The sequence below is a fragment of the Oncorhynchus masou genome, chromosome 18 (genome assembly GCF_036934945.1).
Source record: "Oncorhynchus masou masou isolate Uvic2021 chromosome 18, UVic_Omas_1.1, whole genome shotgun sequence".
NCBI classification, from domain to species: Eukaryota; Metazoa; Chordata; class Actinopteri; order Salmoniformes; family Salmonidae; genus Oncorhynchus; species Oncorhynchus masou.
Window position 1 is genome coordinate 59614468 of NC_088229.1, and position 14167 is coordinate 59628634.

Genomic DNA, 14167 nt, shown 5'->3' on the forward strand with positions numbered 1-14167 from the left:
AAGCTTCAGCTGTGTCCTTATAGCCTCTTCCTCATTAATAGGGGTGAGTGGGGTAAAATTAGCCATTTTTACATTCAGCATCACTAGGTCAAGGGAAATATAGTATTCTTTCTAACATGGATACTCCACATCCTGAAATCTATGTCAATAATCCAAATTAATGTAAACATAACAGTTCTGAAAACATAGCATGTCCAAAAGTGACCTCTTGGCACAAGTTACCAGGTATTGGGTAAAATTAGTATAAGGACAGGGTAAATTGAGCCACCTTCACATGTGGGCAAGTTCTCTGCATTTGAGGCAACTAAACCCATGAAACTGATCAGTGAGATTCTTGATATGTTCAGCAAGCTCAGACTCCATGTCATCAGGCAAGACCTTCTCTGCTACTCTATCAACTCTTTTGCACAGGTACATGTTCATTTTTTGACAATGTTCCTCTTCCGTGTCACTCAGTCTAATTTTTTTCATCCCTTGCTGCTGCTCAAATGGACTTCTTCCCTTCACTTTCAAGAACCTCAAAGGGGGGGGGCATGATGATGTCACTTTCTTCAATCTTTACTACCACATGCCCCTGGCTTTCAGTAAGGCCAGCGTGTCTATTGTCTGCATATGACTCAACACCATACACGTCAGCTTCTACAGCGGCTGAACGGACTGTAACACTTAACAAAGAGCTGCAGTTTGTTTCAGAGTGGGTGGCAAGGAACAAGTTAGTCCTAAATATTTCCAAAACTAAAAGCGTTGTATTTGGGACAAATCATTCACTAAACCCTTAACCCTCAACTAAATCTTGTAATGAATCATGTGGAAATTGAGCAAGTCGAGCTAACATTAATGATATGCATGTCAATCTCTCATGGGTCAAAGTGGAAGAGAGAATGACTTCATCACTACTGGTTTTTGTAAGAAGTGTTGACAAGCGGACTGTACCGAGCTGTCTATTTAAACTACTAGCACACAGCCCAGACACCCATGCATAACCCACAAGATGTGCCACCAGAGGTCTCTTCACAATCCCCAAGTCCAGAACAGACTATGGGTAGTAGTACATAGAGCCATGACTACATGGAACTCTATTCCACATCAGGTAACTGATGCAAGTAGAATCAGATTTTAAAAACAGGTAAAAATACACATTATGGAAGAGCGGGGACTGTGAAGAGACATGCATACGCACATAAGTGTTAGCACGCATTCTACACACACACAGTATTGTTGTATGGTGGTATTATACATGTTGTATTGTAGATATGTAGTGGTGTAATAATGTTATATGATGTACCGTTTTATATTTTGTTTTATATGCAAGTACCTTAATGTGTTTGGACCCCAGGAAGAGTGGTTGTTGCCTCGACTATATTAGCCCACACAGCTACAAGGATGCACTCTCATGCTAGGTGCATGACCTCATATTGTAGCTTATAGACCCCAGCTGATGTATAAAACAGTCTTAAAAACTATCTACTTTGGTTTAGATACAAACATCATGAAACCTATACCACAAATGTATTTAACTTTGAAAATATATTTTTTTGGACCTAACTTCCTTACCAATTTTTCCAAGTGGTTTCGTCTTCACAGACTCCATGAAATTATGACCTCTTCCTAAATATTTGGTCACATTATACATTTTGTGTATGGTTTCCTAGAAACAAGGGGTTGCTCAACCAACCCTTTGGCACCCATTCCCCCCTACGGTTTACTGTCTAAAGTGTTTTTTTAAAATTCTGTAGGCAAAGATGACAAAGAGAATGCTTGAGGACATTTAATATTTGTTATTGTACACAGGAAACACACAAAAAAACAAGTTACCCCTATAGAGCTCCAGGTTCTTTTATTTCTTCTGAAAGAAATGCATACAGTTCCTGGTTATTTAATCCTATGCCCCTCTTAAAAAGGGGGAAACACCATAGAGCCAGTTTCAAAACACATCAATATCTATGTTGATAGTTTCTTGAATCAAACACTAAACCGTTTTATGTTTGATACGGGGAGAAATGTCTGGGGGAGAAATGTCGTCTTTGAAGGTGGTTTTTATATGGGCAGGAGTAGGAGAAATAAATACATATTGCTTGGGTTACCATCAAGCACACTTTGACAATGCTATGCAGCAGCCTTCTGACTTCTCTCTATAGCCATCCTCTCAAGGCGCTCTGTGTAGAACCCGTTGAAATCCAACCTATGGAATCAAATTCAAAGCAGTTTTTTACTAGGTTTGTAACTATCTTAGCATATCCATTCAAGCAACTATCTATAGACCAGGAGTTTCCCCACTCCGTTCCTGGAGAGCTGCGGGGTACGCAGGTTTTTGTTCCAGCCCGGCACTAACACACCCATTTCCAATAACCAACTTCTCACAGTGTTCAGTCTGGACCTTTATCAGTTGAATCAGGTGTGTGGGTGCTGGGCAGCAACAAAAGTGTGCGTAGCCAGTATCTCTCCAGTACCAGAGAGACCTGTGCAGTAGTATACCCACCGGTAGATGATGTTAATCATGCTGTGCTCACAGTCGTTGGTGCTGTAGACGCTGAGCTTGTCCAGCAGGTCCAGGAGCAGTGTGCTGAAGTTGCTGTCAAACTTGCTGATGGTGGCTTCGAAGCACGAGTCTGACTGCAGGGCGTCCATGTGCTCCGCTAGGAACTGATGACGGGGAACAATGACATACAGTTGAAGTCGGAAGTTTACATACACCTTAGCCAAATACATTTAAACTCAGTTTTTCACAATTCCTGACATTTAATCATAGTAAAAATGCCTGTCTTAGGTCAGTTAGGATCACCACTTTATTTTATGGATGTGAAATGTCAATAATAGTAGAGAATTATTTATTTCAGCTTTTATTTCTTTCATCACATTCCCAGTGGGTCAGAAGTTTAAATACACTCAATTAGTATTTGGTAGCATTGCCTTTAAATTGTTTAATTTTGGTCAAATGGTTCAGGTAGCCTTCCACAAGCTTCCCACAATAAGTTGGGTGAATTTTGGCCGATTCCTCCTGACAGAGCTGGTGTAACTGAGTCAGGTTTGTAGGCCTCCTTGCTCACACACGCTTTTTCAGTTCTTCCCACAAATTTATAGGATTGAGGTCAGGGCTTTGTGATGTCCACTCCAATAACTTGACTTTGTTGTCCTTAATCCATTTTGCCACAACTTTGGAAGTATGCTTGGGGTCATTGTCCATTTGGAAAACCCATTTGTGACCAAGCTTTAACTTTCTGACCGAGGTCTTGAGATGTTGCTTCAATATATCCACATCATTTTCCTTCCTCATGATGCCATTTATTTTGTGAAATGCACCAGTCCCTCCTGCAGCAAAGCACCCCCACAACATGATGCTGCCACCCCCATGCTTCACGGTTGGACACCTACACCACCCGATGTCACAGGAAGGCCAAAAAAATCAAGGAGAACAACCACCCGAGCCACTGCCTGTTCACCCCGCTATCATCCAGAAGGCGAGGTCAGTACAGGTGCATCAAAGCGGGGACCGAGAGACTGAAAAACAGCTTCTATCTCAAGACCATCAAACTGTTAAACAGCCATCACTAACATTGAGTGGCTGCTGCCAACATACTGACTCAAAATCTCTAGCCACTTTAATAATTAAAAATTGGATGTAATAAATGTATCACTAGTCACTTTAAATAATGCCACTTTATAATGTTTACATACCCTACATTACTAATCTCATATGTATATACTGTACTCTATACCATCTACTGCATCTTGCCTACGCCGTTCAGCCACCGCTCATCCATATATTTACATATTCTTATTCATTCCTTTACACTTGTGTGTATAAGGTGTTGTTGTGAAATTGTTACTTGTTAGATATTACTGCATGGTCGGAACTAGAAGCACAAGCATTTCGCTAAAAATGACTTGTGTCATGCACAAAGTAGATGTCCTAACCGACTTGCCTAAACTATGGTTTGTTAACAAGAAATGTGTGGAGTGTATGTAAACTTCTGACTTCATCTGTAGGTAAAGACATTTTCTGATTGGGATACAGAAATTTTATATCTGATTGCACTTGAGACAGAATACAAAACATTCATTGACATTTTTATGATACTATTGTATTTGGTTGTTGTTCTATGTAACATACCCAGGTAAAACCCATGTCATACTTTGACGTTTTACCTTTGAAAGCCATGCTTCAAGTTGTCTATAGCAGTGAGTATCTGCTGCAGATAAGTGAGTATGTATGTAGTGACCTTGGAGGTGAGCCTCTTCTTCTCTTGCTCCACGGTGCGTTCGCTCTGGGTGGGAGGACCCTCCATGGTGCCGTGCTCCAGAGACAGGCGGTTCATCTCCCGGTCCAGCTTCATGCTCTGGGTGAAGCGCTACACCAGGAAATAGACACACATTTAATAAGGATCAGCAGTGAGAGACTCTGTATCGTCACACATGTAAGCTACAACAAGCTGCCTTGACATTCCCAGTTTTTGTAGTTTGCGTTCCACATCCACTGACCTGCATGCAGTTGGTGAACATGACACACACGGACATGAGCTTGGAGAAGATCTTGAGCAGCTCTGGGTTGGTCAGCATGCAGTCCTTCAGGCAGTTGTCCAGGAAGCTGGTGTGATGACAGAGCACGTCGTCTATGTTGGAGGCCTGAGAGAGACAAGATGGACTATATTAGGGCATTCCTGGTCAATGCAGGGCTTGGCATGGTTATGACAGTGTGCACTAAACTGCAGCATGCAGTTATTAGGAGCATATTAAATGAATGTAATTTTGAAAATGAGGACTGGAAAAAAACATTTGACCGCAACAATCTTAGGTCAAAGCAAAGAAAATGCTTGTGGCTGACATTGGTAATGGATGCCAATCTACTACACTAGGCACAGAACAATTACGCCACAAGTAGCTATAGGCTGATACATGATAGCACTGAATGCTATCAAGGTGAGGAGCAGCCTTGGTTACTTTGCACGCACAGATTTCAGGTTGTTCTCCATGATATGCCAGGTGGGCTCCATGACTTCAAACATCATGTAGTACTGGATGTTCTGGACAAAGTTCAGCATGCGCTGTCTTAGGGCAAACGCTGCTGCAAACCTTCAGGGAGGAGGAAACCAGATAGCTCATATTAGAACTTGCTATTAGGAAGTTGGCACTAAGAGGAACAAACAAGGAAGTCAAGTGAAGAAGTTTCGTCAACTCACCACTTGGCTCTGTGCAAGGCGTACTGCTTGGCTGTTTTGTTGCTGATCCACACGTTGCACAACAGCCTCTCGACATGTTTGCAGTAAAAAATGTGACGGAAGAGCATCTGGTATCTCGTAAGCGCTTTCCTAGAAAAATACAAACTCAGAATCAGACAGAACACATGGTTATCGTATTGGCATTTAGCATGCCCTGAGTCCCCGGGGGGGTCAATAGATTGAGAAAAGCTACATTAGGGTAGAAAAGTATAGATTTTTTTTATTTTAATCCCATCTTCAATTGAGCTTTTTTTTTGCCTTCATTTAATCAGGAAGTCATACCGAGGTCAGGAGGCCTGGCCTTGGATATAGCCCCAGTGTACCGACCTGTTGATGATAAGTGACAGCGGCCACTTGACGATGTAGTCGAAGGAGAAGGCCTCCAGGCCGCTGAGGGCCACCTCGGTGGGGTCGGCATTGATGATGGCCTTCTCCTGCTTGGTCTCGATGGCCAGCACCCGCAGCAGTTGGGTGATCACGTCATGTGGCATCAGGTCAATCTTTGAGAAACCGGACCAGAGGGTGAGTGGGAGAGTTCAGTGTGACGCCCCTCCCAAAACAGCCACATTACATACCAGTTGTTTAACTTAGTCTTTTATATGTATATCCTATAGATCACAATTTCCCCTCTCCCAAAAAAACACTTTTGTGTCGTCAGCGAACTTGATGGTTGAGTTGGAGATGTGCGTGGCCAGGCAGTCATGGGTGAACAGGGAGTACAGGAGGGGGCTGAACACGCACCCCTGTGGGGCCCCTGTTGAAGATCAACGTGGCGGAGGTGTTGTTGTCTCCCACTTTGCTCAGATATCATATTAAAAACATTTCTCTCCACTATGGCAAAATGTGTAGAATTGCAGAAAATGTACTCTAAAGATGCTTATGGCACCCAAAAGGCTAGGGCCGGCTCTGACTGCATGTGTGGTTATGGATGTGGGTACGCAGACCTGTGAGCCACTGCGGCCCCTCATGATGAGTTCAGATTTTTGGTTGGACCCCACCTCCATCAAAGTTGCCCATCCTGCTATACAATTGTGATTCTGCCCCTCAGCAATTGTCTATTACTGTGCTAGAGTGCAGCTATAAGAAATGGTCTAATGCAGTGAACAGCAATGGACGCACCATTTGAATAACAAGATAATAAATGACTTTAGATTCACCTCAAAGTAGTCAATAGTGCCCCCAGCTGCTGTAAGCGAATGTTAATATGCTCAGACATATTTTGGGAAGGTTACACGAGCCTATTCATCATAATACATGCATGAAAAGATATTTACAATCATACCGTGTAGTATGCATTTAGGTCATGATGCTTGAACTAAACCCATTTACAAAACTGAAACTGAATGAATAAAGGTAACCACTAGATGGTGCTGCTGTTATCAAGATGGGAGAAATTCCAGACTGGTACACCTCTAGGATATTTAATCAATAAGGTCAGATGGGTTTGATATATGGCCAACATACCACGGCTAAGAGCTGTTCTTGGTCACGACGCAATGCAGAGTGCCTGGAGACAGCGGTCTAAGGCACTGTATCTCAGTGAGGCGCCACTACAGACACCCTGGTTTGAATCCAGGCTGTTTCACAACCGGCCGTGATTTGGAGTCCCATAGGACGGCACACAATTGGCCCAGCGTCGTCCGGGTTTGGCCGGTGTAGGCCGTCATTGTAAATAAGAATGTCTTCTTAACTGACTTGCCTAGTTAAATAAAGGTTACATTTAAAATAAATAAAAATCCGGTTTATAATTACCTTCAGGTCATCTTTGAATGGGTCTGTGTTAGCAGTACTCATCCTCAGAGCCAGCTCTAGCAAGGCCTCCAGTCTGGGAGGGACAATGTCATCCACTGGCTTTTTCAGCTCCTCTTCTGTCAGATCCATGAAATGGACAAAGAAATCTCCCTTGTCCATTAAGAAGTAGTGCTTGATTGACCTAGGAAGAAGACATATTTTAGCATAGAACTGAACAACAACTTCTCCCTCAATGTGAGCAAGACAAAGGAGATGATCGTGGACTATAGGAAAAGGAGGGCCGAACAGGCCTCCATTAACATCAAAGGGGCTGAAGTGGAGCGGGTCGAGAGTTTCAAGTTCCTTGGTGACCTCATCACCAACGAACATTCATGGTCCAAACACACCAAGACAATTGTGACGAGGGTATGACAACACCCTTTCCCCTTCAGGAGACTGAAAAGATTTGGCATGGGTCTCCAGATCCTCAAAAGGTTCTACAGATGCACCATCGAAGAGCATCCTGAACAGTTGCATCACCGCCTGGTTTGGCAACTGCTCGGGATCTGACCGTAAGGCGCTACAGAGGGTCGTGTGTACGGCCCAGAACATCACTGGGGCCAAGCTTCCTGCCATCCAGGACCTATACAATAGGCGGTGTCAGAGGAAAGACAATTTTTTTGTCAAAGACTCCAGTCACCCAAGTCATAGACTGTTCTCTCTGCTACCGCCCGGGAAGCTGTTCCTGGAGCGCCAAGTCTAGGTCCAAAAGGCTCCCTAACAGCTTCTACCTCCAAGCCATAAGATTGCTGAACAATTAATCAAATGGCCACCCAGACTATTTACATTGACGCTCCCCTTTGTTTTTATATTGCTGCTACTCGCTGTCTATTAGCTATGCATAGTCACTTTACAAATGACCTTGACTAACCTGTACCCCCGCACATTGACTCTGTACCGGTAACCCCTGTATATAGCCTTGTTATTGTTATGTAATTTACTTGTTACTTAAAAAATATATAATAATAATAATAACTTTAGTTTATTTCTTAAATAATTTCTTAACTCTTGAACTGCATTGTTGCATTTTAATTTGAGCATACCAAATCAGAAATACCCTATCAAACTTGAATGATATATTTATGGTTGTGTTGTTGTTTACCTAAGGCGTGCGACCAGCTCCTTCTCCTCCATCAGGAAGTCTAGAAGGACCTTGCTGGCGTAGTAGTATGATTTTTCTATCTGCTCCACGTAGGCTCTCTCCTTGAGAGTGTAGAGGATCTCCTTAGCGTCGGGACAAGTCACGTCCCGGCCACACTCTCTCACCACGTTGAGGTACTTCCCTATAGAACAGGATGAGAAGAAGAAAAAAACAGACACAAAAACTCCTACAAATGATCAGGACCTTGATACTCCTTGTTTTCTACACTATAAGAAAACACTGAATTGCACTGGCCATGGTCAGGATGCACTAAAAGGGTGACATGAGCAAATCTGATGCGAACAGTATGATGTGTCTTACCTGTACTTAAAATTTTGTCTGCCATTTTCTGAAGAAAGGATGGAATTCTGTGCTGTACGATTGTGTACCGCTGATCCCAATACTTGTCGTTGTAGTCCTCCTGGATCTTCTCTTTCTGTAGCTCGTGCTCTTCAACCATGAACTCACTATGAAGACAAGATAAAATCACAAAAAACATGAACAAAAACTATGTAAAAATTTAAAATTGCCATAACTCATGTCCAAGTATGTGACATAATAGAGAAGTAGCTATTTGATTAAATGGTAGAAATGTAGGAAATGAGTTGTGACCAAAAAAAAAAAAAAAAAAACGATACCTGTAAGGGTCCTTGATGATGCCTCTATAGATCCATTTCTCCAGTATCTCAAAGTAAGGGACACTAGCTGCTTTCGTGAGGTAGAGGCACAGTTCCTGGGCTTGACTGTCTCCAGTGTAGTTGAAGGTACGATCGTGAAGGAGGCTCAACGTCGACCCACCCATGCAGTCTCCTTTGTCCACCGAGGAGGCTTTGAGAAACAGAACATGCAACCCATTGATTATCTTTTTTTATTATTACTAGGGGCACTTTTTACTTTGGGCAGTCTGCAACAACATACCACACACGACCATCACATCCTCATAGACCACTGGACAAGACAATATCGGCATAACACCTCTGACAGATCTATCTAAAAAGCAATAATACAATTGAATGTCCAAAAGTGCAATGCAGATACAGCTACCAACGAACCAGAATATATATATGATTGTGTGTATGTATGCATGCATGCATATGAAATGGAATCAAGAAATTCTACAAATGAACTTTTAACAAGGCACACCTATTAATTGAAATGCATTCCAGGTGACTACCTCATGAAGCTGGTTGAGAGAATGCCAAGCGTGTGCAAAGCTGTCATCAAGGCAAAGGGTGGCTACTTTGAAGAAACTAAAATCTAAAATATATTTTGATTTGTTTAACACTTTTTGGTTACTACATGATTCCATGTGTTATTTCAAGAACTGCAATGCTGCTGGGTTTTTTATGCTGAACAGTTTCCCCTGTGTATAAAGAATGGTCCACCACCCAAAGGACATTCTGCCAACTTGACAAAACTGTAGGAAGCATTGGAGTCAACACAGGCCAGCATCCCTGTGGAACGCTTTCGACACCTTGTAGAGTCCATGCCCCGACAAATTGAGTCTGTTCTGAGGGCAAAGGGGACAGGTGCAACTCAATATTAGGAAGGTGTTCTCTAATGTTTGGTATACTCCGTTTACATATACGATTTATTGTATTGTATGATCATAACAGCTTTACCAATGGAGGCTAGGATCTCCATGGTCCTCATGGTAGGCTGGATATAGAACCAGAGCTTCTGCAGGGAGAGCATGCCCTGCCTGTGGAGGTGCTCCAGCTGGGTCACCAGGATCAGGTACTCCTTCATCAGGGTCCTCATGGCCGCCGTCAGGGCGTGGTTCACCTGGCCGTACTCAAAGGACGACTTCTCCTCAGTGAAGCTGCCAGACATAAACACAGCAAAACTGTTATACCAGACAAAACAAACAAATTGTTTGACAACGCAAGCCACGTGATACATCTCCAGATGGTGTAAGGATCACAACTTGAGTCCCGCAGAAACAAAACAAAGTTAAGTATCTAGACTGAGTGTACAAATCATTAGGAACACCGGCTCTTTCCATGATAGACTGACCAGGTGAATCCAGGTGAAAGCTAAGATCCCTTACCGATGTCACTTGTTAAATCCACTTCAAAATCACTGTAGAAGGGGAGGAGACAGGTTAAAGAAGGCTTTTTAATCCTTGAGAGGGTGGTAGTAGGTGCCAGTCGCACCAGTTTGTGTCAAGAACTGCAACACTCCTGGGTTTTTCACACTCAACAGTTTCCTGTGTGTATCAAGAATGCTTCACCACATCCAGCCAACTTGACACAACTGTGGGAAGCATTAGTCAACATGGGCCAGTATCCCTGTGGAATGCTTTTGACTCCTTGTAGAGTCCGTGCCCTGATGAATTGAGGCTGTTCCGAGTGCAAAGGGGGGGTGTAATTCAATATTAGGAAAGGCCTTAATGTTTTGTACACTCAGTGTAGATTTCCTTGTTAAAGTTCACTCACCGTGTTATAGTAGAGTAGTATGAGGCGACTGGTAGTATCCTGTTGACCAGCTCCTTGATGGACATGTCAAGGCTGGGGTCAATGATGAAGGAGCGGTTCTGCCTCCCGAGGACAGGCTGGGCTGTGATGTCTCTGCCATCCACACCGATCAGCACAAACAACAGATCATCAACCAAAGCCTGCTCCTGGGCTGGCAGGGGCATTGTACCTGATCATAAAACACCAAAGAGATTTGAGGTACATTTTCACACATTTCCTTATTGAATTCACTACATAAAAATGAGCAGTTGCTGCCTTCAGAAAGTATTCACACCCCCCTTGACTTTTTCCACATTTTGTTATCTTGCAGCCTGAATTTTAAAAGGATTAAATAGAGATATATTGTCACTGGCCTACACACAATACCCCATAATGTCAAAGTGGAATGTTGTTTTTAGAAATTGTTACAAATGTATTAAAAACAAATAGCTGAAATGTGTTGAGTCAATAAGTATTCAACATCTTCGTTAAATCAAGCCTAAATAAGTTTAGGAGTAAAAATGGATTAAAACAAGTCATATAAAAAGTTGCATTGGATCACTCTTTATGCAATAGTGTTTAACATGATTTTTGAATGACTACCTCATCTCCGTACCCTACACACAGAGATGAGGTAAAAAAAAAAAAACTGACATTGAATATCCCTATGAGCATGGTGAAGTTATTAATTACACTTTGGATGGTGTATTAATACACCCAGTCACTACAAAGATACAGGCGTCCTTCCTAACTCAGTTGCCGTTGAGGAAGGAAACCACTCAGGGATTTCACCATGAGACCAATGGTGACTTTAAAAACCGATAGAGTTTATGGCTGTGATAGGAGATTACTGAGGATGGATCAACAACATTGTAGTTACTCCGCAATACTAACCTAATTGACAGCATGAAAATAAGGAAGCCAGTACAGAATACAAATATTCCAAAACTTGAATCCTGTTTGCAACAAGGCACTAAAGTAATACTCCAAATAAATTTAGCAAAGCAATTCACTTTATGTCCTGAATATAAGTGTTATGTTTGGGGAAAATCCTATACAACACATTACTGAGTACCACTCTCCATATTTTCAAGCAGAGTAGTTGCTGCATTATGTTATGGGTATGCTTCTAATCGTTAAGAACGGGGGAGTTTGAGGATAAAAAAGAAATGGAATGGAGCTAAGCACAGGCAATATCTTAGAAGAAAACCTGATTCTGTCTGCTTTCCACCAGACACTGGGAGATGAATTCACCTTTCAGCAGGACAATGACCTAAAACACAAGGCCAATTATACACTGGAGATGCTTACCAAGAAGGCAATGGCCAGTGGCCAAGTTACAGTTTTGACTGAAATCTGCTATAAAATCTATGGCAAGACATGAAAATGGTTGTCAAGCAATGATCAATTTGACAGAGCTTGAAGAATTTGTAAAATAATAAATGTGCAAATATTGTACAATCCAGGTGTGCGAAGCTCTTAGAGACTTACCCAGAAAGACTCACAGCTGTAATCGCTGCCAAAGGTGATTCTAACATGTATTGACTCAGGGGTGTGAATACTTATGTAAATTTGATATTTCTGTATTTAAATTTCAATAAATTAGAAAACATTTCTAAAACCCCTTTTCACTTTGTCATTTTGGGGGTATTGTGTGTAGATAGGTGAGAAAAATAATAAATTTTATCAATTTAGAATTCCGGCTGTAAAAACAAAATGTGGAATAAGTTAGGGGTAATGAAGACTTTCTGAAGGCACTGTATACACAAACTTCATGAAATCTATCAAAATGTGTCAGACATATGAAGAACATTCATACCAACAGCCACTGCTGGGTCTCCTCCTGCTGGTGTGGCACCGGTGATGAAGTCCCCAATCAGAGCAGGCCGGTCATACACCCAGTTTGGAAACACTGGGTTGGGCTGAGTGGGGTTCTTTTTGTTGTGTCTGTCCCTCAGCATCTTTCGTGTGACTTCAGCCGACTGTACAGATGGAGGACAAGTAGTAGAACCTACAGATGTATTCAACTTTAGCCTTTTCAAAACTATTTGGTCCGGCCCACTTGAAGTAGTCATACGCGGTGGGCCAGGAGTTTTTTCTGACTACATGACTTCACCAGGAAAAACTCCAGACCCTACTTTACAACTATGTAACAGACTATAAAAAGGGCCAGAAAATATCCTGTCCCTAATTATAAGTAACATTTAAAATGATGTGAGTACACACCTGGGGCACGTTGGAGCTGGCAGTGACGTTTCCCAGCTTCTTGCGCAGCTCTTCCAGTTCCTGCATTGACATCTTGGTGCTGGTTGGAGGGATAGCAAAGGTTGTGCTTGTACTTGATGTCACATTACCAGTTGCTTCAGACCTTTCTTTGGCATTCTGCTGCAGACATTGGAGCGTCTGGAATATATTAAAACACAACACATTGTTATTGGGACATAATACTGTACTTTAAATTAAACAGTGTAGGAATTGTCAGCATCTGAGAAACATATGCAAAATGATTACCTCTTTGTCCTCGCTAAGCTTTGATAGGAGGTAGACCAGTGGGTCCAGGTTGCGGACATTTTTTGACTTGAGCTCATCATATTTCCTTAGGAAGTCCTCTGGCGTCTTTGAATACTCTACTATTTTGACCTGAGAATGAAAGTTGAATTAGTCAAGGTAGAAAGAGCATAAACCTTTACAAAATTGGCCAATAATTTCCCCATCAATCACCTTTGCACTGTGTGCAGACACTGTTGTGGTGACATATGGTGTCCTGTTCTTCTGCAGTAAATCAATATACACTTCTGCTCCATCACCTCCTCGCACATGAAGCAGACTGAGCAGCTCGTTGACGTCATGATGTATCCGAAACTCACTCATGGCTAAGGCTGTTGAAATGAGAAAGGTCAATAACTAAATAATCCATCCTCTGTCAATTTCAACTCTAACAGCAGTTAATAGTTAAAGCATGCAAATGTATAAATGAATGTGGCTGATTGCTATCTATCAATATGTCCCTCCCCTCCACCCTCGTATTGATGTTGCAGCTTCTCTGGCTACATAGGGACACAACTGATGATGCTTTAGATTCTAGTGGCTTCCCTTTCTGGCTTTAGTATAACGAATTGAGCTGGCTAGACCACATATCTTGCTAGCCTTTTCCCCGAGAACATTATTAAACAATTTCCTTAATTAGCTAGTTATGAAGCTAGCTTGATGGTCTTCAAATTGACCCAATTTGGTCGAGCTAGATAGCTAACTAACTAGCCAACCACTTTTAGCAAGCACGTTAGCTAAACTACTAGAGTAGGGTCTGAAAATTGAGCTTGCTAGCGAACATGTTAGCTACCTGGTTAGCTATATAAACTGAATCTTGAAATGTATTATCTGGAAACACTTAGAGAGTAAAGGATGATTAGAAACATGAAAAATTGATAGCACATTACCTGAAGCCTCTGTTGACTAACAAGCAGTTACCGCCAACTGTCTGGCAACACAACATGTACTGTTTCAGATCTTTCATAATAAATGTTTTTAGATTAAAATAATTTAATAAAGTGCTTAATATAAGG

At 42.0% G+C, this 14167-nt stretch overlaps 1 protein-coding gene across 1 annotated transcript; it reads right to left on the reverse strand.

The window, feature by feature from the left end:
- Positions 1-1753: 1753 nt before the first annotated feature.
- LOC135504997 (gamma-tubulin complex component 2-like) lies at positions 1754-14136 on the reverse strand. Its single transcript, XM_064923988.1, has 18 exons — positions 14042-14136; positions 13326-13483; positions 13116-13244; positions 12831-13007; positions 12424-12586; positions 10587-10794; positions 9771-9970; positions 8787-8976; positions 8470-8615; positions 8110-8290; positions 6969-7149; positions 5544-5716; positions 5178-5306; positions 4950-5070; positions 4480-4623; positions 4221-4349; positions 2480-2643; positions 1754-2182 (listed from the first exon to the last, which is right to left on the reverse strand). Exons 2-18 carry the CDS (start codon positions 13473-13475, stop codon positions 2107-2109), a joined length of 2661 nt encoding a protein of 886 aa, XP_064780060.1. The 5' UTR covers positions 13476-13483; positions 14042-14136; the 3' UTR covers positions 1754-2106.
- Positions 14137-14167: the final 31 nt, after the last annotated feature.